Here is a 22,661-nt window from a genome sequence, read left to right as displayed (position 1 = left end):
CTTACATCTTCCGCCACAGATTTGGGGAAATTGGTCCGTGCGCAAAGCATTGTGGGGATTTTAAGACCGCGGAGTCTACTCATGTGCAGCCTCGATATTTCTCCAAACGGAGTACGCCGGGCTCGGTAGATTTCCAAGTATGCTGGAGATTGGAACAGTACTTCGGCGGCACTCGATGACGTAGTATGCTTGAAATAGTGGCTCTGAAGCAGCTTTACTCGCGATTGAGAAACACCCAGTGAGTCTGCCCGTGATCTTCACACCTACAGGCAACACATTAATGGAGTTTTCCAGAAGCTGCTAACCTAAAACCTGTGAGAAGGCTACTAACAGTAGACATGTTCGTGCTTTATGGTTATTATGACATGTTTCGTGCATAAGGATAGTTTCGGGAGAGTTACATATATATATATATATCAATTCCAATGCTTCTAAAATAAAATAAAAATGGCGTTGACCACCTGATTGTACCTCGACGGATATTTCAAGAAACAGCTTAAAACTGGTTGGTACATCTTACTTGTTTATTATATTTATGGTATGTTTACGTTTATTATGATAGTTGTGGACGTTTTTGTAGTCAGTGTTACCACAACGTGTTCGATAGCTTAAGCGGCTAACTAGTGCCAGCTAGCTCAATTAGCCGCTAAAGCTAGCCACGTGTTTTCTCCTGGCAAAAAGCTAGTGCTATTAGCTAGCTTAATTGAGGCTAGCTACTCTGCCTGTCGGTGTTCTTTTCCCCATAATGACCAAGTCGCTGCACATTATCCCGCTTATTACATGGCCACATTCTCAACAAAGTAATGATATGACTACCAATATTAATTGAAATGCTTTTATTGATTTAAAAAATAGTTTTATGTATTGATTTAAATTGACATGCATCCGCTAAGGAAAATAGTCCGTTGTTACCGTTTGAAAAACGTAGCAACGGCAGGAAGGCGGAGCTTTTTGATTGCAGATTTGAAAACATCGTTGCTTGCTTTAAAAGTAGCACAATTCATTATGTCAAACCTTGGAAAGTATCTAGATATCCCTGCCCTAATGCCAAAGGAACTGCACACTGAATATGTTTTGCCGTTTGATGTCTATGTCTGGACCGCTGCGTAAAAAGGAGGGTTTTTGCCCGTTACTTCTCCGCTGTTTTCTTGTCGCTCTTGTCTTGTCAGTTTGAAAAAGCAGTTTGCTTTTAAGCCAAACTGTATACAGATAAATCGACCGGACTTCTTTGTGCAGATGTGAGCGTCCTTAACAACGGTCAATAAGCCCTTGACAGCCGTCTGTCTGTTTTGGATTAACAACGTGAGACGTGTTCAGAATTGACCAATCAGAATCGAGTATTTAACTAAGCCATGTAATAAGTTGTGATATCCTTCATTTTGGGGTTTGTTTTGACAAGATGTAATGGCTCGGATGTGTCTGAGAGAGAAAACGTTGTTTCGTGGTCTTATTTTTACATTTTCTCGCCTTGAACCGGCAGGTCTTCATGTGCTGGCAGGAGCTGCAGATGTAAGACACTAAAAGGGAACCGCCGGCGCTTTTATTGAATCGTCCTCCGAGGAAGGTAGGACGTCTATTACTATTCTTTGATTAAAATGCATTATACTGACTCATGTCGCAAACCATCTGTAGATTTAGAGTCAAACTAATTTCCCGTAGTTCTTTTCCTAAAGTCGATAAAGTAAATGCGTGTTATGTTTTTATTTTCTATTTGATTTATCCGTCCTCATATGTCAGGATGGCCGAGCGGTCTAAGGCGCTGCGTTCAGGTCGCAGTCTCCTCTGGAGGCGTGGGTTCGAATCCCACTTCTGACAACAACCTTTTGAGACTTGCTCAGTTGCAAACAATCACATGCTCTTTGTGAACACGTGATCCATTAATAGCCTTGTTGACTGGTTGCTGCTCACTTTTTTGTATCTGAGGCTTTAATTTGTAGGAATGGGTTTAACCTTACACCATATCTTGAATGTTGCAGCTTAAAATAGATAGTTGTCGAACTCAAAGCTTTAATACTGGTAGATTGAGAACAAATATAATTATAAACTATGAATTTATGACTATGCACAAGGTATAATAAATAAATAGCCTACTTGAGTCGAAAATGATCCAAAAACCAGTTAAATAAAAAATGTTCAAGTGAGAATCACATGCTGTAATACAGGCTTTTTATGTATGACAACGTTTTACTTTTTTTTTTTTATTAGTAAAAAATGTGAATTAATTATATTATGGTTGAATTTAATATATTTTTGTTTTGTTTTGGTGTGATGACATCATGTTTTATGTCAGGATGGCCGAGCGGTCTAAGGCGCTGCGTTCAGGTCGCAGTCTCCTCTGGAGGCGTGGGTTCGAATCCCACTTCTGACAACAACCTTTTGAGACGTGCACAGTTGTAAACAATCACATGCTGTTGGTAAACACATGACCCATTAATAGTCTTAGCGACACTCTAGATGGGTAGCTTCTCAGTGACCTCCTTTCTATTCGTTTTTTTGGTATCTGAGACTTTATTTCGTAGAAATATGTTTAACCTTTCACCATATCTTGAATGATGTAGCTTAAAATAGTTGTCAAGCTCAAACCCATAATACTTGTAAGTTGAGAGCAAATGTAATTATAAACTGTATTAATTTATGATATAGCACAAGGTATGATACAAAAATTGCCTACTTGAGAATGATTTAAAATAAAAGTGAAATAAAAATGTTCGGTTGAGCATCACATGCTGTAATACAGGCTTTATATGGATCACAATGTTTTACCTTTTGTCTAATTAGTAAGAAATGGCAACTTAATTACATATTTGTTGTATTTTATAATTTCGATCTGTTTTTAATATGATGACATCACTTCCTATGTCAGGATGGCCGAGCGGTCTAAGGCGCTGCGTTCAGGTCGTAGTCTCCTCTGGAGGCGTGGGTTCGAATCCCACTTCTGACAACAACCTTTTGAGATCCACCTGATGACTTAAAAGTAAACGCATACTTCACCTTCCTGAGACACACAGGTAAAGTAGAATAACTCTCATTAACACGTAAAGTACTCACATGCTTCATCATCTGCCTGAGACGCACAGTTAACATGTTGCTCCCAGGGCTCGAGCTTAAGGACGTCCCGTCGTCCCGGGGCCGAAAAAAATAGGGTCGGGGAGGATAAAAAATAATCTTGGGACGAATTTGGGACGAGAGTTAAAATAAAAATACCCTGATAACTCTACTACAGTACGAACGGCAATGAAAATGAAACTGACTGCACGTTTTGTGTAGCACACAGTTATTAAACCTCCTTGTCAACATAAACACACACGCACAAAACATTTAGCAAACCGCGAAATACACACACACACACACACACACACACACACACACACACACAGCTGTGCCCGCAAACTCCTGGCCCGCAAATTATTGGGTCTAGCTATGTACTGAGTGTGTGTATTTCGCGTTGAGTGATGTACAATGACAATGGCATCCCGTGGAGGAATTCTGCAATTGTTTACGTTACATCACGAAAACGCACAGCAGAACCTAACCCTGGAGCGCCGGCCTCTTTATTTACTAACTCCTCTTCATCCCCTATGGGTAATAAGGCTGAGATGAGAACTCTCCATCGTATTTAGTCCTTAGCAATATGCTGCGTCTCTCCCCATGTAGGGATGGGTACCGAGCCCCGGTATTAAACGGGCCCCGGGCCGGAATTATTAAAGACAGTGGTAGCGTTAAGCTCCGACGTTATCTGACTTTTTATCGGTAGTGGAGACATTTCAAACATATATGTCATGTATTATTGCTACATGAACATTATATCGCAGTTTTAGTTTCGCCAACTCCGTTTCTAATATGCAATAAGTCTACAAAATGCGTCTATGATGTATTTTCGATCTTTCCAATCCAGACGAGAGAGCTCTCTCCCCCGTCTGTGTGCGAGGGGGCGGGGCAGTTTGTAAAGGTCTCCTGACTGTGTTACAGACTGTCATCCTGGTTAGTGGTTACTCTGGGTTCTGTCTTCAGGACAGAGTGTTGGATGTTTTTGATAATTGGATAGAACTTGATTGGATTCAATATTAGAGTAACTTTCTCGCTTGTGTGTTTTTTTTAAATATATTTGGCCTTTGTTTATGTGTTTGACTGATTTACTCAATTAAAAAGGTTGATGAATTATCATCTAATGATTTGTATGATGTTTTATTTATGTTAAAGGTCACTTTGAATGATTTTAACTAATGATAATGTAGAAAAACTAATATTTTAAATTCGGGACGGTCCACATTAATTTCGGGACGGCTTAGATTGTATTTCGGGACGGTTCCGGGAGGATGGTGAAAGAAGTTAGCCGAGAGCCCTGGTTGCTCCTGAGTAACCTGCTTCAAACTTCAGACTTTATCTGAGACTTTTATTTTGAAGAAAAACATTTAACCTTTGACCCTAATGTGAAAGCTGCAGCTTGACAGAGAAGGTTGTCAAGCTCAGTCAAGCTTTCAACACATGTGAGCAAATATTATTATTTCTACTGTATGAAAAAGTAAAATAAAGAAATAAATACCCAAGGCAATAATGATTAAAAAAAAATTCAAACAAATATATTTTTTTAATACGTTTTCAATTTAAAGTGGCTATTATAAAAGCATATTGCGGCAATTTAGATTTTTTTAATTTTAACCATTTATGCAAAGTGTTACTGTCAAAAAAATCTGTACCAAAAAATATTAATCATTCAAATGATAAATGTCATACAGGAATAATACCTGAACAATGTATAATAAATAGCCTACTACTGACAGCCTATTATTCTTAAATAACTGAATTATGTACCTTTTTTATTTTTAATTCTTCACCTTTTTGACTATGCAGGGATGCAAACTTGTCACCTTTTGGCGAAATTCGCCGTTTTGATTCCAAAATAGGTCGTTGGTGTGATTCATGTAGATCTGCAATAAATATATTTTTGGGGTATGGGGGGGGTCTGGGACCCGGAGTAATCTGCGGCCGCGAGCTGTTATGTGCCATCATGACACGCATGGTGTTCTTTTTTTATATATTATAATGAAGCGGGAGCACAAGTCTTCCTGCCTGTCGGCTCTGCTCATGGATGTATAATAAGGCTCTGCTGCTCCGGTATGAGGGTCTAGCTTCAGCAGCTACATTACCTACGGTGCGTTCGTTAATATTAACTGTGCGGTCCGGAGTCACTGTGGCACAGACTGGACCGCTGGTGAACAGCTGTTAGAACGGGCCGTTCAGGTGTTCAGATCAGAGCTCCCTGTCGGAGCGGCAGAGCGTGATGTGCACTGAAAAGTGTTCCTGTCGCAATATTATCGTTGAGCTAGCTAACTAGCATACATTGTCACTATCTGCTAACGTTAGCTTTAGCCTTCGTTTTCAAATAGTTTTTTTCATAGGCTATAAACGGAGGTGGTATAAGTATATATCTTGTACTTGAGTAAAAGTAGAAGTACTCAGATCTTGTACTAGAGTCAAAGTAGAAGTACTCAGATCTTGTACTTGAGTAAAAGTAGAAGTACTCAGGTCTTGTACTTGAGTAAAAGTAGAAGTACTCAGGTCTTGTACTTGAGTAAAAGTAGAAGTCCTGCATTCAAAATGTTACTCAAGTAAAAGTAGAAAAGTATCATCATCAAAATATAGTTAAAGTAGCGACAGTAAAAGTAGTCATTGTGCAGATTGGTCCATTTCAGAATAATATATATGATATGTTTTATAATGATTGATCATGAAAGTGTTCTCAAAGCTGGTAAAGGTGCAGCTAGTTTGAATGACTTTGTATACTGCAGGGTAGCTTGTGAATTTACTCCAGGTGGAACTAAAGTCTGATTTAACACTTGATTATATTTCACATCATTCATCCACATCTGTGAAGTAACTAAAGGTATTAAATACATGTAGTGGAGGAAAAGTACACCATTTACCTCTGAACTGTAGTGGAGTAGAAGAACAAAGTAGCAACACATTGTAATACTTAAATAAAGTACAAGTATCTCAAAATTGTACCCAAGTATAGTACTTGTTGAGTTTATGAACTTGGTTACTTTACACCACTGGCTATACAGATAGAAAGACTAAGCCTTGCACAGAGGCATGAAAATACATTTTCAAAATGCTCAACAGTGCTGCCAAAATTATAAACTGACTGCTACACAATTAAAATAAATGCTTTTATACATTTCTATTAGATGTGACTCTTTGGCGTTTCTGTTATTATTAACTGCTTTAGTTGTTCTGACTGCTAAAATCCTCTGTTATTTCTAATTTTAAAGCAGATATTCCGTGGGGTCGGGGGGCTCGGATCCTTGTCACCTTTTTCATACCTGATGAGTTTGCATCCCTGCTATGATAAATGGACTCAAATTTAATTAAATATTGTCTGTATTTTATAATTTTGAATCGATTTTGGTGTGATGACATCACTTCCTATGTCAGGATGGCCGAGCGGTCTAAGGCGCTGCGTTCAGGTCGCAGTCTCCTCTGGAGGCGTGGGTTCGAATCCCACTTCTGACAACAACCTTTTGAGACGTGCTCAGTTGTAAACAATCACATGCTGTTGGTAAACACATGATCCATTAATAGTCTTAGCGACACTCTAGACGGGTAGCTTCTCAGTGACCTCCTTTCTATTTGTTTTTTTGGTATCTGAGACTTTATTTATATGTTTAACCTTTCACCATGTCTTGAATGATGTAGCTTAAAATAGAGAGTTGTCAAGCTCAAACCCATAATACTTGTAAGTTGAGAGCAAATGTAATTATAAACTATTAATTTATGATGTAGCACAAGGTATGATACAAAAATTGCCTACTTGAGAATGATTTAAAATAAAAGTGAAATAAAAATGTTCGGTTGAGCATCACATGCTGTAATACAGGCTTTATATGGATCACAATGTTTTACCTTTTGTCTAATTAGTAAGAAATGGCAACTTAATTACATATTTGTTGTATTTTATAATTTCGATCTGTTGTTAATATGATGACATCACTTCCTATGTCAGGATGGCCGAGCGGTCTAAGGCGCTGCGTTCAGGTCGCAGTCTCCTCTGGAGGCGTGGGTTCGAATCCCACTTCTGACAACAACCTTTTGAGATCCACCTGATGACTTAAAAGTAAACGCATACTTCACCTTCCTGAGACACACAGGTAAAGTAGAATAACTCCCTCATTAACACGTAAAGTACACACATGCTTCATCATCTGCCTGAGACGCACAGTTAACATGTTGCTCCTGAGTAACCTGCTTCAAACTTCAGAGTTTATCTGAGACTTTTATTTTGAAGAAAAACATTTAACCTTTGACCCTAATGTGAAAGCTACAGCTTGACAGAGAATGTTGTCAAGCGCAGTCAAGCTTTCAACACATGTGAGCAAATATTATTATTTCTACTGTATGAAAAAGTAAAATAAAGAAATAAATACCCAAGGCAATAATGATTTAAAAAAAAATCAAACAAATATATTTTTTAAATACGTTTTCAATTTAAAGTGGCTATTATAAAAAGATATTGCGGCAATTTAGATTTTTTAGTTTGAACCATTTATGCAAAGTGTTACTATCAAAAAATCTGTACCAAAAAATATTAATCATTCAAATGATAAATGTCATACAGGAATAATACCTGAACAATGTATAATAAATAGCCTACTACTGACAGCCTATTATTCTTAAATAACTGAATTATGTACCTTTTTTATTTTTAATTCTTCACCTTTTTGACTATGATAAATGGACTCAAACTTAATTAAATATTGTCTGTATTTTATCATTTTGAATCCATTTTGATGTGATGACATCACTTCATATGTCAGGATGGCCGAGCGGTCTAAGGCGCTGCGTTCAGGTCGCAGTCTCCTCTGGAGGCGTGGGTTCGAATCCCACTTCTGACAACAACCTTTTGAGACGTGCTCAGTTGTAAACAATCACATGCTGTTGGTAAACACATGATCCATTAATAGTCTTAAGGCCGCTACACACCCACCTGAGATTAAAGAACGCGTACCGAAGGCGTCCCGACTTTTACGTCGCCTGCGTCGGCTACGCCGCCCGCCTACGAACACACCGCAAATACTTCAGTCGACGAGTGGCAATAACTGTCCTTACCAGCAGGCAGCGGTAATGTGAACAGCCAATCAGAGTGATTGCTTGTCCCGACTTTCTCTGACCTGTTGAATCGGCCGCGGGAGGCGTCGGGAGGTGTGAAAAGGTGCCGTAAAGAGACGACGGTGCGGGACACACAAACCTGAGTAGGGCGTCGCGAATTCCCGACTGCCTCTGACGGCCTCTGACTCCCAAAATCGGGCTGGTGTGTCCGGGTCTTTAGCGACACTCTAGACGGGTAGTTTCTCAGTGACCTACTTTCCACTCGGTTTTTTGGTATCTGAGACTTTATTTAGTAGAAATATATGTTTAACATTTCACCATATCTTGAATGATGTAGCTTAAAATAGAGTTGTCAAACTCAAACCCATAATACTTGTAAGTTGAGAGCAAATGTAATTATAAACTGTATTAATTTATGATGTAGCACAAGGTATGATACAAAAATGGCCTACTTGAGAATGATTTAAAATAAAAGTGAAATAAAAATGTTCGGTTGAGCATCACATGCTGTAATACAGGCTTTATATGGATCACAATGTTTTACCTTTTGTCTAATTAGTAAGAAATGGCAACTTAATTACATATTTGTTGTATTTTATAATTTCGATCTGTTTTTAATATGATGACATCACTTCCTATGTCAGGATGGCCGAGCGGTCTAAGGCGCTGCGTTCAGGTCGCAGTCTCCTCTGGAGGCGTGGGTTCGAATCCCACTTCTGACAACAACCTTTTGAGATCCACCTGATGACTTAAAAGTAAACGCATACTTCACCTTCCTGAGACACACAGGTAAAGTAGAATAACTCTCATTAACACGTAAAGTACACGCATGCTTCATCATCTGCCTGAGACGCACAGTTAACATGTTGCTCCTGAGTAACCTGCTTCAAACTTCAGAGTTTATCTGAGACTTTTATTTTGAAGAAAAACATTTAACCTTTGACCCTAATGTGAAAGCTACAGCTTGACAGAGAATGTTGTCAAGCGCAGTCAAGCTTTCAACACATGTGAGCAAATATTATTATTTCTACTGTATGAAAAAGTAAAATAAAGAAATAAATACCCAAGGCAATAATGATTAAAAAAAAAATCAAACAAATATATTTTTTAAATACGTTTTCAATTTAAAGTGGCTATTATAAAAGCATATTGCGGCAATTTAGATTTTTTAGTTTGAACCATTTATGCAAAGTGTTACTGTCAAAAAATCTGTACCAAAAAATATTAATCATTCAAATGATAAATGTCATACAGGAATAATACCTGAACAATGTATAATAAATAGCCTACTACTGACAGCCTATTATTCTTAAATAACTGAATTATGTACCTTTTTATTTTTAATTCTTCACCTTTTTGACTATGCAGGGATGCAAACTTGTCACCTTTCGGCGAAATTCGCCGTTTTGAATCCAAAATAGGTCGTTGGTGTGATTCATGTAGATCCGCAATAAAAATATTTTTGGGGTATGGGGGGGGTCTGGGACCCGGAGTAATCTGCGGCCGCGAGCTGTTATGTGCCATCATGACACGCATGGTGTTCTTTTTTTATATATTATAATGAACAGGGATGCAAACTTGTCACCTTTCGGCGAAATTCGCCGTTTTGAATCCAAAATAGGTCGTTGGTGTGATTCATGTAGATCTGCAATAAAAATATTTTTGGGGTATGGGGGGGGGGTCTTGGACCCGGAGTAATCTGCGGCCGCGAGCTGGTATGTGCCATCATGACACGCATGGTGTTCTTTTTTTTATATATTATAATGAAGCGCGAGCTGTGTGCTCGAGTCTTCCTGCCTGTCGGCTCTGCTCATGGATGTATAATAAGGCTCTGCTGCTCCGGGATGAGGGTCTAGCTTCAGCAGCTACATTACCTACAGTGCGTTCGTTAATATTAACTGTGCGGTCCGGAGTCACTGTGGCACAGACTGGACCGCTGGTTAGAACAGCTGTTAGAACGGGCCTGTCGGAGCGGCAGAGCGTGATGTGCACTGAAAAGTTTTTCTGTCGCAATATTATTTAAGGAATCGTTGAGCTAGCTAACTAGCATACATTGTCACTATCTGCTAACGTTAGCTTTAGCCTTCGTTTTCAAATAGCTTTTTTCATAGGCTATAAACGGAGGTGGTATAAGTATATATCTTGTACTTGAGTAAAAGTAGAAGCACTCGGATCTTGTACTTGAGTAAAAGTAGAAGCACTCGGATCTTGTACTTGAGTAAAAGTAGAAGCACTCGGATCTTGTACTTGAGTAAAAGTAGAAGTACTCAGATCTTGTACTTGAGTAAAAGTAGAAGTACTCAGGTCTTGTACTTTAGTAAAAGTAGAAGTACTCATGTCTTGTACTTGAGTAAAAGTAGAAGTACCAGAGTATAGGAATACTCTGTTACAGTAAAAGTCCTGCATTCAAAAATGTTCCTCAAAAGTAGTGATTGTGCAGATTGGTCCATTTCAGAATAATATATATGATATTTTTTTATTTTTTTATTTAGCCTTTATTTATACAGGTGTAAAATCTCATTGAGACACAAGGTCTCATTTCCAAGAGAGACCTGTCAGTGGTAACACTACCACACAAAGTTACAGACAGGACACTAAACACAGAGGCAACACTAAAATACAACATTGTAAAAAAAGTAGTCATGTTTTATAATGATTGATCATTAAAGTGTTATCAAAGCTGGTAAAGGTGCAGCTAGTTTGAATGACTTTGTATACTGCAGGGCAGCTTGTGAATTTACTCCAGGTGGAACTAAAATCTGATTTAACAAAAAAGTACACCATTTACCTCTGAACTGTAGTGGAGTAGAAGAACAAAGTAGCAAAACATTGAAATACTTAAATAAAGTACAAGTATCTCAAAATTGTACCCAAGTATAGTACTTGTTGAGTTTATGAACTTGGTTACTTTACACCACTGGCTATAAAGATAGAAAGACTAAGCCTTGCACAGAGGCATGAAAATACATTTTCAAAATGCTCAACAGTCCTGCCAAAATTATAAACTGACTGCTACACAATTAAAATAAATGCTTAAATACATTTCTATTAGATGTGACTCTTTGGCGTTTCTGTTATTATTAACTGCTGCTTTAGTTGTTCTGACTGCTAAAATCCTCTGTTATTCCTCATTTTAAAGCCGATATTCCGTGGGGTCGGGGGGCTCGGATCCTTGTCACCTTTTTCATACCTGATGAGTTTGCATCCCTGCTATGATAAATGGACTCAAATTTAATTAAATATTGTCTGTATTTTATAATTTTGAATCGATTTTGGTGTGATGAAATCACTTCCTATGTCAGGATGGCCGAGCGGTCTAAGGCGCTGCGTTCAGGTCGCAGTCTCCTCTGGAGGCGTGGGTTCGAATCCCACTTCTGACAACAACCTTTTGAGACGTGCTCAGTTGTAAACAATCACATGCTGTTGGTAAACACATGATCCATTAATAGTCTTACCGACACTCTAGACGGGTAGCTTCTCAGTGACCTCCTTTCTATTCGTTTTTTTGGTATCTGAGACTTTATTTATATGTTTAACCTTTCACCATGTCTTGAATGATGTAGCTTAAAATAGAGTTGTCAAGCTCAAACCCATAATACTTGTAAGTTGAGAGCAAATGTAATTATAAACTGTATTAATTTATGATATAGTACAAGGTATGATACAAAAATTGCCTACTTGAGAATGATTTAAAATAAAAGTGAAATAAAAATGTTCGGTTGAGCATCACATGCTGTAAAACAGGCTTTATATGGATCACAATGTTTTACCTTTTGTCTAATTAGTAAGAAATGGCAACTTAATTACATATTTGTTGTATTTTATAATTTCGATCTGTTTTTAATATGATGACATCACTTCCTATGTCAGGATGGCCGAGCGGTCTAAGGCGCTGCGTTCAGGTCGCAGTCTCCTCTGGAGGCGTGGGTTCGAATCCCACTTCTGACAACAACCTTTTGAGATCCACCTGATGACTTAAAAGTAAACGCATACTTCACCTTCCTGAGACACACAGGTAAAGTAGAATAACTCCCTCATTAACACGTAAAGTACACACATGCTTCATCATCTGCCTGAGACGCACAGTTAAAGGTCCTTACACACCAAGCCGATTTCGGCCGTCGATAGATCTCTGGCTGTCGATGAGCGTCCTGTCCCCCTACTCAGATTGGTCGTGTCTTTTAGGCCGTGCCGACACCTTCCGCCACCGATTCATCATGTTGAATCGGTAGGCTGTCGATAAAAGGCCGTCGGCTAAAGAAATCACTCTGATTGGCTGTTCAGCTTAGCGAATCAGTGCATGAGAAGCGAAACGGAAGTCAGGGACCCAAACAAACGATTAAGAAGGCAAATCTGAGATTTCATTTAACTCCAGCTCTCGACACAGGTTCGGGAAAGCCCCATGAGCTTCTCGCTGTAGAGTGAAAATGGAACGCACACGCTATTTGCTGTTTGTTTATATCATGCAGTCTGTTCTTCTTCTCTCGGTGTATCACGCAGTCCGTCTTCCGGTTGTTGCCTCTTTTTGAATGACGAATACACACTACCGCCGCCTGCTGGTAAGGAGAGTTATTGCCACTCATTACATTACATTTAATTTAGCTGACGCTTTTATCCAAAGCGACTTACAATTACCAATTACAGGGACATTCTCCCTGGAGTAACTAAGGACTAAGTGCCTTACTCAAGGGCACACTAGTGGTGGTGTTCCTGGCGGAACACGCATGCGCAGTTCGTACGTGCTACTTGGCCGTCGGCTGAAGTCTTTGCGGTGTGTTCCAGTGCGACACATGGCCAAGACGCAGGAGACGTGAGGCGACACAACAGTCGTGTCCGTCGGGACGTGTTCTTTGGTGTCAGATTGGTGTGTAGGGGCCTTAACATGTTGCTCCTGAGTAACCTACTTCAGACTTTATCTGAAACTTTTATTTGGAAGAAAATCATTTAACCTTTGACCCTAATGTGAAAGCTGCAGCTTGACAGAGAAGGTGGTCAAGCTCAGTCAAGCCTTCAACACATGTGAGCAAATATTATTATTTCTTCTGTATGAAAAAGTAAAATAAAGAAATAAATACTCAAGGCAATAATGATGTTAAAAAAGTATAACAAATATATATACTTTCAACACGTTTTCAATTTTTAAAGTGGTTATTATAAAATGATATTGTGACAATTTAGATTTTTCCCAGTTTTTACCATTTATGCAATACCGCCAAAAAATCTACGCCAAAAAAATATTCAAATGTTAAATGTCCATACAGTAATAATACCTGAACAATGTATAAAAATAGCCTACTATTGACAACCTAATAGTCTTAAATAACTAGTCACCTTTTTGACCTAATTATATATTGTGTGTATTTTATCATTTTGAATCCATGTTAATATGATGACATCACTTCCTATGTCAGGATGGCCGAGCGGTCTAAGGCGCTGCGTTCAGGTCGCAGTCTCCTCTGGAGGCGTGGGTTCGAATCCCACTTCTGACAACAACCTTTTGAGACGTGCTCAGTTGTAAACAATCACATGCGGTTGGTAAACACATGATCCATTAATAGTCTAAACGACATTCTAGACGGGTATAGCTTCTCAGGCCCCGGCCCCACGAGGATGAAACGGGTTGTCTCCGCATAGTTTCTCTTGCGTATAGCCCTTTTGTTTACACGAGGCCGTAACAAAACGATAGAAACGGACCCCGCAAGCGATAACGGGTCCCAAGGTGGATAGATCTGCAAACGGAACGCTCTGGGGGGTCAAACGTCTCCGTGTTTACACCTATACAATCATGTCCTGATAATATATTGTTATTGATTAATGCATCAGTGTTTCTTAGGGTCAAGAACACTAAACTCACAACTTAAAATGAAAGCGTTTAGTTTATTTAATAAAATATCACATGTTCAATGTGAAAAGTGACAGTAGATATAGATTAGTTGCAATTTGGTGAATAAAAAATAAAAATAAATTATAATTTTGAATTTCTGGGGGGGCGCGGGGCTCCGTTGGCGGGGCGCAGCGCCCCTGCAAAACAATGGTAGGGGAAACACTGCCCCAGCATGCAGCGGGTGGTGCTCTCCACACCAGGAGTCTTTGAGGGCTTCTTCGGTGTCCTGAAGTGGCCACTCAAAAGCCTGTCCTGGTGGCGTGCTGCATACACCACCCGCTGCTTGTCCACCTCCTCAAAGCTGTCCCACAGTGCATTTCCCCTGCCTGCCGGTTACTCAGGCAGAGAGAGGTCTTGTCCCGCAGATCCACCAGGTACTCAGCCAGTCTGTCAACGTGCTGGAACCCCGGAAGATTCTGGTCATCGACAGCCTATGTAGATGATGAAACAGTTTAGAAAGGGAAACATTAAGCAAACACTGACCTTTATAATGTTGTGGATATAATAAAGTATGTGTGCATAAGTAGTTGATAATGAAATCTAGATAATCTATATACATAAATATTCTAAAGTGACACTTACCATTTCTTCTTCTTCAGCTTGCATGTCAACACTAGCGTCAGAGGAAGAACTGGAGGGCAGGATGTGCTTGGGGCCGGTGTTGTTCTGCTCGGGGCTCCGGTGGTTCTGCTGGGAGCCCGGATGGAAGTGCCAGATGTCAGGGTGGTTGTGCTGGGAGCCTGGATGGAAGTGCCAGATGTCAGGGTGGTTCTGCTGGGGGCCAGGGTGGTTCTGCTGGGGGCCAGGGTGGTTCTGCTGGGGGCCAGGGTGGAAGTGCCAGGTGTCAGGATGGTTCTGCTGGGGGCCAGGGTGGTTCTTCTGGGGGAACCACCCTGGGGGCCAGGGTGGTTCTGCTGGGGGCCAGGGTGGAAGTGCCAGGTGTCAGGGTGGTTCTGCTGGGGGCCAGGGTGGAAGTGCCAGAGGGAGTCTGAGAGGCTGGAGCCTGCAGGACCCTGAGGTCCAGCACTGTGGGGTCGTCTCTGATGTCAGAGAAGCCCTCATCTTCCTCCATGACGTCCTCATGCTCTTCAATCAGCTGAGCAATCTCCTCTGAATCAGGGTGCATATCCTGCAGTGCCTGAGCAGTCTGTTGCAACAGATACTGCATGCTGATTAGTTCTCCTGAAACGATAGAGGAAAAGTAGATTATTTACTAAATGGAAGAAAATGATATAAATATATTTTAAAATATTTTTTAAACGTTTATTAATTACAAACGTGTCCAAAAAGGCTTACCAGTGTAACGGGAGGGTGGACAGAACTCCGGAACCATGTTCCTTCCAAAAAGCTTCTCAAAGTTCTTGTTCACGCAGTGAAGCAAGTCCCCTGAGTAGCTGCGTAAAGCAGATGGTCCAGTACCCAGGGCAGCAGTACCACGGCCCTGGTTCCACCTGTGCAGTCCTTCCAGCAGGTAAATCTGAAAGTTGACGCTGTTGGCACTGGTCCCTAGAAGAACATTATGAAACATTAGGTTATGAAATATTTGGGCTATGCAACACATGAACCAACATGTTGACAGACACAAACCTGGTATGAACAAAAAACCTATTTACAAGCATTAAATATTGTACATTTTGATTAAATATTTACAGTATATTTACATTATTATTTGCCAAATATTTTCCTCATTTCCTCCAACCAAAGTTCTTTCGATAGTGTTTCTGTCTGCGGACAAAACACTCCCGCGGTACTGGCTGTGTCCAGTTTCAGCAGTGCGGAACTGGCCACACTTTTTGCAGGTGTTTGCCCCTACAGTCCGCCTGTATATCCGCTTTGGTGTGGCCCCAGCTCCGAGTGTGGCGACAGGAATAATGGTTGGTGGTGTGGTGCCCTGAATTGCAGCCGGAAAGGCAACTGGTACATAACAGAAAATGTGTCCAGTTGCTGTGACAAAGCTGACCTGAGGTTGGAGAGCAGGTGCTGGTGCTGGAGGTGTGATGGAGAGAGACCTCTTTGCTCTTCCCTTTGGCAGGATGAGAAGTGGAAGAGAAGAGGCCTTCTGTCTCTGTGGAGCCTGACCAGCTGTACTCTCCAGGAGCCGGTACTGGTGCTCGTGCTGTGCTGGCGTGGGTACAGCAGGGAGGACACGGGCCGCTTGAAGAGGCTCATCAGACTCAGGGAGGGCTGGAAGCAGAGCAGTGCCCTGCAGCAGCACAGACAGCTCCTGCTTCTTCTGCCTGCTGTTGTGCCAGGTGATGATGGTGGTTTGATTCACTTGCACCAGCTGAATCTGGGTGCCCTGCATCACCAGGTAGTTGCCAACAACCAGCTGCCGAATCTTAGTGTAGTCCCTAAGAATAAGGAACCACCTGGAAATGCCCCCCTTGCCTTTCCTGACTGAGGATCGGTGGAGATCACAGAGTCTGATAAAAATGCTCTCCACCAACCGACAGCAGTCAGGCCACTGAGCAGGAGCACTACTTGCCCCCAGCATGCAGCGGGTGGTGCTCTCCACACCAGGAGTCTTTGAGGGCTTCTTCGGTGTCCTGAAGCGGCCACTCAAAAGCCTGTCCTGGTGGCGTGCTGCATACACCACCCGCTGCTTGTCCACCTCCTCCAAGCTGTCCCACAGTGCAATGATTTCCCCTGCCTGCCGGTTACTCAGGCAGAGAGAGGTCTTGTCCCGCAGATCCACCAGGTACTCAGCCAGTCTGTCAACGTGCTGGAACCCCGGAAGATTCTGGTCATCGACAGCCTATGTAGATGATGAAACAGTTTAGAAATGGAAACAGTAAGCAAACGCTGACCTTTATAATGTTGTGGATATAATAAAGTATGTGTGCATAAGTAGTTAATAATGAAATCTAGATAATCTATATACATAAATATTCTAAAGTGACACTTACCATTTCTTCTTCTTCAGCTTGCATGTCAACACTAGCCTCAGAGGAAGAACTGGAGGGCAGGATCTCAGCAGCAGAGGCCTGTGCAGATGTGCTTGGGGTCGGTGTTGTTCTGCTCAGGGCTCCGGTGGTTGTGCTGGGAGCCCGGATGGAAGTGCCAGGTGTCGGGGTGGTTCTGCTGGGGGCCAGGGTGGAAGTGCCAGAGGGAGTCTGAGAGGCTGGAGCCTGCAGGACCCCGAGGTCCAGCACTGTGGGGTCGTCTCTGATGTCAGAGAAGCCCTCATCTTCCTCCATGACGTCCTCATGCTCTTCAATCAGCTGAGCAATCTCCTCTGAATCAGGGTGCATATCCTGCAGTGCCTGAGCAGTCGGCTGCAACAGATACTGCATGCCGATTAGTTCTCCTGAAACGATAGAGGAAAAGTGGATTATTTACTAAATGGAAGAAAATGATATAAATATATTTTAAAATATTTTTTAAACGTTTATTAATTACAAACGTGTCCAAAAAGGCTTACCAGTGTAACGGGAGGGTGGACAGAACTCCGGAACCATGTTCCTTCCAAAAAGCTTCTCAAAGTTGTTGTTCACGCAGTGAAGCAAGTCCCCTGAGTAGCTGCGTAAAGCAGATGGTCCAGTACCCAGGGCAGCAGTACCACGGCCCTGGTTCCACCTGTGCAGTCCTTCCAGCAGGTAAATCTGAAAATTCACGCTGTTGGCACTGGTCCCTAGAAGAACATTATGAAACATTAGGTTATGAAATATTTGGGCTATGCAACACATGAACCAACATGTTTGACAGACACAAACCTGGTATGAAGCGGTTGAGGTGTAGGTGAAAAGACTAATGATGTAGAGCCTCTTGCACATCTGTACGTAGGCAAACGTACTCCTCCCTTTGTGAGCTCCCCTGTTTTGATGTACAGAGCAACACCTGGCGTGTCCTGGATGCACTTGATGTGCTTTCTCTGGACACGCAAGATGTGCTCCATCCTCTCCCTGTCAAACAGGGGCACTCCTAGAGAGTCCTTGCCTTCGTTTCCTATGAGCTTCAGCAGCAGCTCCTCCAGCAGCTGAGTGGTGGTCCCCTCACCACGAGTCCTCCTCCTGCAGTGGAGAGCCAGCTCATCTTTGGTGAGATGATTACTGACGTCTGCATCCGTCAGGAAAGACAGGCCCTGGGATTGAAGCTGCTGTCTCTTTGCTTCACGCAACAGAGCTAAATCAGCTGCATCCCACTCAAATATGCACCTTGATAGACGTGACATAAAGATTGGATACAGCTGATGAGCATCTGTTGTGCATCCCTGTCACCATGTTGTAGATCCTGTCCACGTCCAGGACCTAACGGGCCCTCTTGTGCAGCCCTGCACCTGTGAGTTGGTGCTGCCCACAGCCAAGGTTGGGACAGACCACCTTCACCTTCCACAGCTTGTAAGGCATCCAGACAAGAAGTGGGTGGGCAAAGAAGCGGTCTGGTGCAGGAGCCTAGTAGTGATACAGGTACTGTGGTGGAAAGTACCAGAGCTTCAGGTGGTCTTGAAGCGCTAGTTTTCCCTTGGGCCCCAACTTCAAAAGGCTCTTAAGAATCCATTTGTGGTCTTCAGGTGGCAAGCCCTCTGACCACAAACGGGGCAGCTGGACTGGTGATGCCGTGTCAGTCTCTGTCCTGGAGGCAGCAGCCTTTGAAAAAAAAAACAACAGAGCATAAGCAACCTTAACACAGGTACAAACACTGCTGATGCTCTAGTCTACACAGTATGAAATGAAATATTAAATGACTTACCGACACAGTGGCACTCACTGCTCCGGGACTGAGGACAGGCACTGAAGCTATCTGAGGCTGTGCAGTCTGTAAAAGGCAAGAAATATACTGACATGTGTTTAAAGAAATCATAGCATTTACATCGACTGGTTTAGTTTGTTGGCAGTGGGTAGTGACAGCAACTTTGTGTGCATTGCTCTGGACATGTTCTGCACATTTTTGAGTTGCCTTTTTCCAGTTTCGGAAACCAGTGTTGCAAAAGGTTGGATCTGCAATCTTGGCCAAATTTGATCTTCCATGCCCAAAAGCTTGAGCACAGAAAAAACACAAGATTCCATTGACTCCTGGACTGCAGTGGAGCCACGGAAATTCACGGTACCACTTTTCTTGGAATCGTAACGTTTTGTTGATAAGCTGCTGCACTACAATGAGCTTTGGGTCAGCATGGTTTGGTTCTGCTTTCTGCTTGCCTGCCTGCACTTCTCTCATTATGTCTGTCTCCTCAGGTCTCTCCTATAAAATATTACAATATGCTAGCCTGTTGCTGACATGAGACATTGAAAATACCAAATAACCCGGCCCTTTATACAGCACTTGCCTGCAACTCTAAACTGCTTCTTCCTGTCTCACCCTCCCTGTCTTGAAGCCCCTCCAGCTCATCTGATCTCTGATATGAAAGCATGACACAAAAATATATAGAACAATGCTGGGAAATCATGTTGGTTGTATTATTACTAGTAGTGCACTCAGTCTTGTGAGCAACTAAGTATTTGTTCTGCTTTACATTGCAACACTTTAAATGTTATTCATACTGTATTCACTTCTTATACACTTCTTCCTCTCATCTCAAATTGAAATCACCTGACTACAGCACTTAACATACCTGCTGCAACTCTGTGCTGCTGCTGCTTCTATCTGCCTCACCCTCTGTTATGATGAATTGGAAATGGGGGACCCTGATGTAAACAAGACGAAAGTCTTTCTCTGGTCTTCATCCCCTTACCAATTGTATGTTTTGAGCTGTACTGTACTGTACCCAATATACAAGCTGTTAATAAACTTTTCAATCAATCAATCAATGTGTCTTGAGGCAGCTCCACGTCTGATCTCTGCTATGAAAGCAATGGTGTTATAATCATATTGAGGCATTGGTATTGTTGTAATCAAGACCACCTTAACTAAGACCAAGACCAAGACTTTAAGAGGTCAAGACCAAGACCAAGACCAAGACCGAGTCAAGACCGGAGCCAGACTAGTGTGAATCCAACATTATTCAAAAAGTGACCATTTTCATGTAATATTCTAACCGCAGGTCCGCAGCCACAGAGGCAGTGTCCAGCTCCTCCGTGGCGATGACGGGCCATCTGCGGTTAAAAATTATAATAAACGAATTTGAAAGTGGGGGGGGGACACATAAGGGATTTGGAAAAGTGGGGGCGACATGTCCCCCCCAAATTACGCCCATGCCCACAGCGCCTTGGACAGTACCTGCTGAACTCTGCTGCCCCACAGCTCTGTGGACCGGACCAGATGCAGCAGTCTGCTGTCCCACGGCACCTTGGACAGGAGTTGCAGCTGGCTGTTGTTCCATGACAGTGAACATAGATCAGTAATGAGTTTGTTTAATGATATGGATGCAAATAAACACTTGCACAGACAAGATGAGGTTTTCATTTAGTTCTTGAGAGTGTTACCTTCTGAGGGTGGAATCTACAGGTACACTGCTGCACTTGGCCAAACAAGGATTTCTGTCCATGTGCCTGCATTGGACACTTCTCAATCTGAAAATAGTAGTTGTGCATTTTATTGAGTTAAAAAAAGGATGAATCATTTAATTGGTGCAGTAAATAAAATGTATTAAAATACATAGTTCCATTAATATACTCGTACCCTTTGATACAGCTCAAACCATTTCTTCTGTCTGGGAGCCGGCCTGTTTCCCTCCCCTGCAGGCCAGGCCCCCGTGCTGGCAAACTTCCTCAGGCGGGACATCCACTCTGAGTCCGACATGGCCTTGTGTGGTTTTGTTTTCCTTGATTGTTCCTTTATGGCGCATTTCCACTACACGGTCGGCCTCGGCCACACTCGGTACGGCTCGGTACGGCTTGGCCGCGTTGGGCCTTAACAGGGCCGACTCACTTCATGCTGCGCTTCCATTACAGTTTAGGAACTGGGGTAGTTACTATAGTAACGCAGTGTAGGCGGAGCCGTGACGTCATCTTCAATGAGAAATCCAGAAACACAACACAGCCGTTAGCTGTTAGCACTCAGAGCTCACAGCTCCTTATATATGTTCAGAAACTCGACAAAAGTTAAACAAGTACAAACCACAGACTGCCTGTGTCATGGTGAATACAGTCGCTGCTTTATTTATGTCTGTATAGGCCGTTGTTGTGAGTGTGGACGGTCGGGGCATATACTGCGTTAGCTTAGCCAATCTCCATCTAGAAAAAACACGAATTTTAAAAGGTTTTTCGCCTGCCGTCTGTCTGCAGACTTGACAAAGCATTAATTCATGGTTTTTACTAACCGGTATCAGTATGTTGTTACTTCGGCATCATTTTGAAACGTGTATTACAATTAAATCACGGTCAAATATGTCCATCTTGTTGTAGTTCTAGCCCTCTTGCCAGCGCTCCTCTCTCTAGTTTAGCATACTCAGCCCGACTCAGCCCTGTTTGTTGGCCCCGATAGAACCACAATTTTCTAGGGCCAGAAAAGAGGGGAAAAAGTGGCCCCGCGTCGGAACGAGGCCTAGTGGAAGCACAACCAAAAAAGGGGACGGCACGACACGGCACGCTTAAAGCGAGCTACGCGCTGCAATGGAAATGCGCCATTAGAGTCATAAATGTGAGAACATTTTTAAATGCATAGAAACAACACAGGTGCAGAAACATATCAAGTGAAACACTTTTACGAGGGGTAAGCTGTCAGGTCTTTATGCCAGAAATTGTGTGTGAAAAAGTTATTGTTTGGGTTAAAAAGATCTTTCTGGCAGTATTAATGTTAAATATACTTGACCTTTACATTGGAGGTTTTATCTAAAAAGTCAATTGTGTGTTTGAAAATATCATGAATTAGAAAAGCATTTGATTAGTCAGCTACCTTCTTGGGCAAGTAGCCTATGTAAATAAAGGCATGGTAGGCTACTTAATAATGTGTCATAACGTAGTAAATAACGTTATTTCAGCTTTTCCGCTTCCAATAAAACACATGACAACCCTTAATATATTTGGGTATCCATCTGAATTTATAGTATTGCCTAAAAATATTGCGAAATGCGGTTTTTATCGCCACCTAAATAAATTACATTAACTGTAAAAGTTAGCAGTATCCGGCGGCCGGCTAACAAAGCATAAACAGAGTGTCAGATAACGGGGTTTTGTGACCTTTGTCACTACCATAGACTGTATATATAAAGGTCACTACCCGATCTGTAGCCCTGCCCTATCTGCAGTGCGCATGTGCGAGATGGTCCGCCATATTTGACAACTACATACAGCAACTCTAATAGGACACTTGACACAGTGGCTTTTGGCAAAGTAGAAAAAGAACCGAGAGAGATGAGTTAATGTTATTACAACGTGACTTCACTATTATTTAAGAACTCTTTTTATTGGGTTCTTTTATTTGGGTTTAAGTACATTGTCAGAATAAGTGAGAAATTGATTTAACTTCTGTTAGACAGCTATCATACTGAATAAATATTTACTGTGAATGTATGCAAAAATGTATAGCATATAGCTATACATACACTATAGCTGTCTAACAGAAGTTAAATCCATTTCTCACTTATTCTGACAATGTACTTAACCCCAAATAAAAGAACCCAATAAAAAGAGTTGTTAAATAATAGTGAAGTCACGTTGTAATAACAATAACTCATCTCTCTCGGTTTTCGGAGTTTTCTTTGTGTGCTTTGCCAAATGCCACTGTGTCAAATGTCCTAGTTGGGTTGCCGTACGGAGTTGTGCAATATGGCGGACCATCTCGCACATGTGCA

The 22,661-nt window shown here is 41.9% G+C and overlaps 2 protein-coding genes and 10 non-coding genes across 16 annotated transcripts; 10 read left to right on the top strand and 2 right to left on the bottom strand.

Moving 5' to 3' along the window:
* The first annotated feature begins 1,732 nt into the window (after positions 1 to 1,732).
* Positions 1,733 to 1,815, top strand: trnal-cag. Its single transcript has one exon. It is a non-coding gene; the product is annotated as a tRNA-Leu (tRNA).
* Positions 1,816 to 2,285: 470 nt separating this feature from the next.
* trnal-cag lies at positions 2,286 to 2,368 on the top strand. Its single transcript has one exon. It is a non-coding gene; the product is annotated as a tRNA-Leu (tRNA).
* Positions 2,369 to 2,858: 490 nt separating this feature from the next.
* On the top strand, positions 2,859 to 2,941 carry trnal-cag. The gene has a single exon. It is a non-coding gene; the product is annotated as a tRNA-Leu (tRNA).
* A 3,489-nt stretch (positions 2,942 to 6,430) lies between these two features.
* Positions 6,431 to 6,513, top strand: trnal-cag. The gene has a single exon. It is a non-coding gene; the product is annotated as a tRNA-Leu (tRNA).
* Positions 6,514 to 6,998: 485 nt separating this feature from the next.
* Positions 6,999 to 7,081, top strand: trnal-cag. The gene has a single exon. It is a non-coding gene; the product is annotated as a tRNA-Leu (tRNA).
* Positions 7,082 to 7,809: 728 nt separating this feature from the next.
* On the top strand, positions 7,810 to 7,892 carry trnal-cag. The gene has a single exon. It is a non-coding gene; the product is annotated as a tRNA-Leu (tRNA).
* An 853-nt stretch (positions 7,893 to 8,745) lies between these two features.
* On the top strand, positions 8,746 to 8,828 carry trnal-cag. Its single transcript has one exon. It is a non-coding gene; the product is annotated as a tRNA-Leu (tRNA).
* A 2,575-nt stretch (positions 8,829 to 11,403) lies between these two features.
* On the top strand, positions 11,404 to 11,486 carry trnal-cag. Its single transcript has one exon. It is a non-coding gene; the product is annotated as a tRNA-Leu (tRNA).
* A 485-nt stretch (positions 11,487 to 11,971) lies between these two features.
* On the top strand, positions 11,972 to 12,054 carry trnal-cag. The gene has a single exon. It is a non-coding gene; the product is annotated as a tRNA-Leu (tRNA).
* Positions 12,055 to 13,512: 1,458 nt separating this feature from the next.
* Positions 13,513 to 13,595, top strand: trnal-cag. The gene has a single exon. It is a non-coding gene; the product is annotated as a tRNA-Leu (tRNA).
* Positions 13,596 to 15,098: 1,503 nt separating this feature from the next.
* On the bottom strand, positions 15,099 to 19,586 carry LOC117497984. 5 transcript variants are annotated; one of them, XR_004557520.1, is made up of 6 exons: positions 18,680 to 19,586; positions 17,412 to 18,576; positions 16,897 to 17,297; positions 15,652 to 16,745; positions 15,287 to 15,496; positions 15,099 to 15,172 (listed from the first exon to the last, which is right to left on the bottom strand). XR_004557520.1 is itself a non-coding variant. In XM_034150029.1 (4 exons), the coding sequence occupies exons 1-4, from the start codon at positions 17,761 to 17,763 to the stop codon at positions 15,343 to 15,345; spliced, it is 2,001 nt and encodes a 666-aa protein (XP_034005920.1). In that variant the 5' UTR covers positions 17,764 to 19,586; the 3' UTR covers positions 15,104 to 15,342. The 5 variants fall into 5 exon arrangements, 2 of the variants coding, with proteins under 2 accessions (XP_034005920.1, XP_034005921.1); XR_004557519.1 differs by having other exon boundaries at positions 17,412 to 19,586; XR_004557521.1 differs by having other exon boundaries at positions 15,951 to 16,745; positions 17,412 to 19,586.
* On the bottom strand, positions 18,382 to 20,685 carry LOC117498012. Its single transcript, XM_034150057.1, has 6 exons — positions 20,549 to 20,685; positions 20,353 to 20,439; positions 19,966 to 20,237; positions 19,289 to 19,325; positions 18,680 to 18,745; positions 18,382 to 18,576 (listed from the first exon to the last, which is right to left on the bottom strand). The coding sequence occupies exons 1-6, from the start codon at positions 20,666 to 20,668 to the stop codon at positions 18,382 to 18,384; spliced, it is 777 nt and encodes a 258-aa protein (XP_034005948.1). The 5' UTR covers positions 20,669 to 20,685.
* Between the last annotated feature and the right edge of the window lie 1,976 nt (positions 20,686 to 22,661).

Source organism: Trematomus bernacchii, unplaced genomic scaffold (genome assembly GCF_902827165.1).
Source record: "Trematomus bernacchii unplaced genomic scaffold, fTreBer1.1, whole genome shotgun sequence".
Taxonomy (NCBI): domain Eukaryota; kingdom Metazoa; phylum Chordata; class Actinopteri; order Perciformes; family Nototheniidae; genus Trematomus; species Trematomus bernacchii.
Note: the sequence above shows the minus strand (reverse complement) of the source record. Positions and strands in the feature narration are given on the sequence as shown.